At 29.5% G+C, this 6,057-nt stretch overlaps 1 protein-coding gene across 1 annotated transcript; it reads left to right on the top strand.

Moving 5' to 3' along the window:
• The first annotated feature begins 1,517 nt into the window (after nt 1-1,517).
• Nucleotides 1,518-2,425, top strand: LOC145030238 (uncharacterized). Its single transcript, XM_078978640.1, has 2 exons — nt 1,518-1,786; nt 1,900-2,425. Exons 1-2 carry the CDS (start codon nt 1,518-1,520, stop codon nt 2,423-2,425), a joined length of 795 nt encoding a protein of 264 aa, XP_078834766.1.
• Nucleotides 2,426-6,057: the final 3,632 nt, after the last annotated feature.

Below are 6,057 nucleotides of genomic sequence, written 5' to 3'. Positions count from 1 at the left end.
TTTATTTTAATCTCCAAGGTATATATATATATATATATATATATATATATATATATATATATATATATATATATATATATATATATATATATATATATATATATATATATTAGATGTGAATTGAAGAATAAATTCTTTTTTCTATACATCTTATGACGAACAAAAGGAATAAATAAAACGAGTGGAGCTTCTTTTTTATTTTGATTTTTATTGGTGTATTGATTAAGACGCTATTAGCAAATAACGGTGATAATTGTATTCGATTTGACAATGGAAACTCACGTTTGGCATGGCCCACTGACGAATTGAGCCGTTGGAGAATGATGGCACTTTTTGACGTGGTTCAACACAAATGATTGTGACATTGTCTTAAATAAGATAATAGCTTGAATTATTAAGTTTCTTCCATAAATTAATCTAAATTTAAGAAAATTTCTTAAATATTGGAGTATGGGACTGGGCATTGTGAAATGTCTAAAATGATGTTGAATAAAAAAGAAAATGTATTGTGTAATATTAATGTTCACCGTAAAAAAAAATTGCAAAACTCAGTTTACATACTGCGGAATTATTATATTTCTACAAATATTAAATATATTTTTTCTCAAGAAAATAATTTTTTTGAAAGTTTTTTGTGATAACATTTTCACAATAAAATATATTTTTGGTTAAATCAGAATCTTAATCCATATTTGATATGCATCTGACCGAGTTAGGTTAGACGTGTTTTACTGTCTGATCAGCTAATGTTGTTTGGTAAACTAATTTTGTTTGTCTACTCGGAAAATGAAATCTGACTAGGTAAGAATAGGGCAATTAACTCACCGAGAAATGACATCTTACTAGCTAATGTTGTTTGGTAATCTAATTTTCTTTCAACGCTTCTATAGCTGACACAACGTTTCTTATGTAAAAACTTGTTTTGTAGTACCTCGTGCAAAATGATTGTTTGCTAGGAAAATTTCTTAAATTTTAAATTTTGGCTAAATTAAAAAGAAAGCCTAAAAAAAGATGACTTATTATTATTATTATTATTATTATTATTATTATTATTATTATTATGTCTATTTAGAGCAAAATTTTATCAATTGATGGTATTTTAAGTGTTATTTTCAAATAGTAGATTTTAGACAAATCCTAGCTATCCTATCTAATAAATGAAAGTCATTTTGTTACTTGTCATTTTTTCCTTCATTTTGACAAATGTCATTTTCTAAGAGTATTCGGTACGGGTCCAACGAGAAGAAACGCAGGTGAGGTGGCACCCCTCAACGCCGTTATGACGCGGGGAACACCGCCCCCCTTATTCGTTTTTGCTCGTCGAGGGTGATTCTCGTGGCCAAGACGATTGGATGCGACGAGTAAATTTTAAACGTTTATTAACGTTTAAAACGCAACGGTTAAAAAAATTAACTATTAAAAAAAAACATTTACCTTATAAATATCACCATTTTATAAAAAATTTCACACACTTTCTCTTCTCCTCTCTACATATTATCAATTATCTTCAAAAAAATATGGATCCTTTCGACTCGTCCAATGATTTAGATGATGATATTTTCTTTATGATGATTTATCATTATTACACTACCGATCTGCTACAACCAGACTCAACCCCGCTACTAACAAGACGTGTGATGTTAAACAAAAATCGCGAGGAAGGACACGAACATCTATATCGCGATTACTTTGCGGATAATTGTGTATACGGGGCGAAGGACTTCAAAAGAAGATTTCGTTTGAGTAGGGATGTGTTCTTACGAATCGCCAACGCCTTGGAAAGCCGGTATCGCTTCTTTACTATACTTTTATACAAAATAAATAAAAATGTACTACATGTTTTATTTAATTTTACAACATATGCAATATATTTTCAAACTGTAGTTAATTTATGTTTAGGTACGAATTTTTTCAATTAAGATATGATGCTAGAGGTAGAGGAGGGTTTACAACGTTGCAGAAATGTGTTGTGGCCATTCGTTTGATGGCTATGGGGGAGTCACCCGACACCATGGATGACTATATGAGAATGTTCGAAAGAACCGCAAGAGAGAGTTTGTATACATTATCAAGGGGTGTTATTGAAACTTTTGGAGACGTGTATTTGTGGAAACCTTCGTTGCATGATTTGCAAGAATTGTATGCGGTGCATGAAGAACACCATAGGTTTCCCGGAATGATAGGAAACATTGATTGCACACACTGGAAATGGAAAAATTATCCGGTAGCATGGAAAGGGCAATACGCAAGTGGTCATCACGGATCACCTTCGTTGGTGTTAGAGGTCGTCGCTTCTCAAGATTTATGGATTTGGCATGCATTTTTTAGGGTTGCGGGTTCCAACAACGATGTCAACGTTCTTAATCAGTCGCCAATATTCGACGATCTTTTGAATGGAAAAGCCACGGATGCTATTTCACGGTGAATGGAAACGAATACAAATATGGGTATTACCTTACAGATGGAATATATCCTCAATATTCCACATTCGTGAAGGCATTCCGCCACCCGGTTGAAGAACGAGACAACTTTTTTAAGAGAAGACAAGAAGGAGCACGTAAGGATGTGGAACGTGTTTTTGGAGTGCTGAAGGTGAAGTGGCATATAGTCGAACATGCAACACGACCACTGGATTTAGAAACTCTACGATATATCATGTATGCATGTATCATAATGCATAACATGGTAGTAAAAGATAAAGGGAGAAATATTGCACACTATATCTCAACGGAGCCCAGACACGTTCAATTTCAACAAGGAACAACAGATTATTTTTATCGCGTTGTTGACATTCAGGACGCAAATAAACACAAATAACTTCGAGAGGACTTGACAGATTATATCTTCTATAGTAACAATAACGATAACGAATAGCACTGTATTTTTTTTTTTATTTTTTTTTTAGAATTTGGATGTTATTTCTTTTTTTGTTTTTGGATATTATGTGTAATTTAGTCTTTATGTTAATTTTAATCTTCAAAATTTTTAATTGTTTTTTATAATTTTTAAACATTGTGTTTTATTTATTTTTTATATTTAAAAAATATTTGTCTCAATTTAAAAAAAAAATCGAAATAAATAAAAAATAAATTATAAAATGGAAAAAAAGTTTGTGTCATAATAAGACAATTTCCTCACTTGATGTTATAACACCATTGATGATGTGACATGTGATGTGGCACCAAAATGGTGTTACATCTAATTGTCTACACCTTATGGTCTAAGATTTTTAAAATTGTTATTTTCCACTTGTTATATTTTGGGGATTTAAGTTTTCTTAAAATATATTTCCAAAAAATTCTAAGTTTATATATGTAAGGTTGTCATTCTATTAATTTGATAATAAATTCTCATAAATGTTCCAAACGATTTGATTTCTTTCATAAGTGCTTCAAAAGATTATATTTGTTATGGAAAAACATTATTTTATAAAATATTTAATGTTTATATATTCATATTAAATTTTTTATTTTAAATACACGGATCTTACACCTAAATAAATAAATACATGACCTTGAACATCAACGGCTTTATCTATATTTAGAAATTTACACGTTAAACATTTTCTAAGTGTTTAAAACCAAATATGTACCAAATACATTGTATTTTGTAAAGTAAAAGAAACGAATTACCCATTTTGTACTTTAAGGATCTTTTTATGTACGCCAATTATTATAATAAATAAATCTTAACACTAATGATGATTTATTTGATCTTTGCAAAGATAAGCCCTGTATTTTGTTTGTATTATGTGAAATTTGGTCCCACGTCCCACTAACATAGAATTGGCTTACTTTCGAGGGGATGCTTGTATTAAACTACTATTGTCGACACCCACACTCATGATTGTTCCAACTTTTTATTTGTATATATTTTTTTTCTATGTGATTGAGATTTTATTTATAGTCAATTGATTATACAATACTGGATAAAAGAACATGTGTTCTAGTCTTCTAGAACACTACATCGATTATAGCCATCATGCTGGATTTTTTTTTTTCAAATATAGTATTTATAGTTGAGACGATGAAATTCATAAACGAGGTTTATGATTCAAACTCTAAAACATCTAAAGTTTGTCGGTGTTTTATGATTGACTACAAACACGAGTTTTGAAACCAGTGGATATGGATTAATGAGATGGTGTTGTATAGTTTTTTTTTTTTAAAAAAAAAAAATCAAAATAATACGATATTCTAATTATCCCATTAAATTAAATTTTTTGGTCCTTATACTTTGTCGTTTAGGAAATTATAGGTTTGATCGATTACAGTTTTGATTTTAATAGGAAATGATTTACTTATTGTTTTACAATTTTAATAGGAAATGATTTACTTATTGTTTTACAGTTTTGATTTTAATAGGAAATGATTTACTTATCGTTTTGGCTCGTATAGTTTACAACGGTTAATTACAGTTCTTACAGTAGCGGTTGTATAGGGTTTTAATGGGGTGCATGCACCCCACTTAACATGCTTTTTTTCATATATTTTATACAGAAAATTCATAATTAAAATTGATTTTCAACTAATAGCCCCCATGATAATAATAGTTGTACATTATGCATCTCAATTACAATAATCTCTGGATTATCATAATAATCGTACATTATGCATCTCAGTTATAATAATCTGTGGACTATCATAATAGTGTATACTATGCATCTCAGTTACAATAATCTTTGGATCCGTCAGTGTCTCTTATTAATATAGTTTTTTTTTTTGTTATATATATATATATATATATATATATATATATATATATATATATATATATATATATATATATATATATATATATTTAAATTCAAACTAACCAAAATTTCTAATTACTTTTTGCACGCAAAATTTTGCAAGTATCCAAAAATAGCCATGCAAAATGTTGCTTTAAAAAAACGTTTGTTGCTTTGTGGAAACCTATATATATATATATATATATATATATATATATATATATATATATATATATATATATATATATATATATATATATATATATATATATATATATATATATATATATATATATATATATATATATATATAACAACGTAGTATAGTAAGTTTGAGTACCTAAACTTATATATCATTAAGGTTGTCATTGATGTGAGATCGAGTTCAAGAACAAGTGTATTCTATTAAGAATCAGATTCTTACGATAATACATCACAATTTCGTTAGAATAGTTGGAATCAAGTCGATTGGACCACTGAAGGAGATCAAGTGTTGTTCAAGTATTATATATTCGAGATCAATGAGAGACTCAATTGCTTAACATATGCTAATGAGTTAAGTATGTTCTATGAAAATGGGGGGTTTAAATATTCGTGTATATATTTAGCAAGTATAACTATGATTTAGCCGATAGTCGGACTAGTGATCCTACCCTAAGCCCATAACCAAACAAGGAGCATGAGTTACGGTATTTAGCAATAGTCCTAAGTCCGTTAAAGCATACTTATACATAAATATATAAATGAATATGATTTTGATATAAACAGAATTCTAAAATAGATTAAAAGAGTTTTTCTAAAATGATTTTTTATAGTATTTAAGCATAAGAAATCATTTTGTTTGTTTCCATATGTAAATGTTTAACACAATTAACTTAAGTTCTACTTGTATTCTCCACCTAAAAGCATTTTAAAAGGGTAAATTGTAGGGGTATGAACTCACCTTATGTGAGTGATTCGTTTGTAAGGTTCGATATATGATGATTGTTTCCACAAGCTAGCTCCCGGGACAAAACAAAGTCCTAAATAGCAATTCACGTGATATATTGGCATGATATTAGTGAACATAACCTCAAAGGTGCTAAGGAAACAACCTAGGATGTAAGAATTACTTACAACAAAAGTGATAGTAGCGAAATCGAGTGACTGCTTGGAGTTCACGGCTGGGCTTCGGTGTTTATGGCCGCACACGATTCAGGCCACTTGAAGGTTCAAGTGTTTTTTGCTGTAAACTTTAGTGTGTGCTCTTGGTGTTCTTAGTGAAACCAAGGAGATTCAAGGGTTTACGATTGTAAACCCATAAATGAAGGGTGATTGATCGATGA

This window comes from Lactuca saligna, chromosome 2 (genome assembly GCF_052625555.1).
Source record: "Lactuca saligna cultivar CGN05327 chromosome 2, ASM5262555v1, whole genome shotgun sequence".
NCBI classification, from domain to species: domain Eukaryota; kingdom Viridiplantae; phylum Streptophyta; class Magnoliopsida; order Asterales; family Asteraceae; genus Lactuca; species Lactuca saligna.
The sequence above is the reverse complement of the archived record's forward strand: the minus strand, read 5'-3'. Positions and strand labels throughout refer to the sequence as shown.

What these genes read in the sequence shown, in the direction of transcription:
- LOC145030238 (XM_078978640.1), top strand. Translation starts at nt 1,518, where the DNA reads ATGGATCCTTTCGACTCGTCCAATGATTTAGATGATGATATTTTCTTT. An exon ending in GCCAACGCCTTGGAAAGCCG is followed by an intron (nt 1,787 to 1,899) that starts GTATCGCTTCTT and finishes ATTTATGTTTAG; the next exon opens with GTACGAATTTTTTCAATTAA.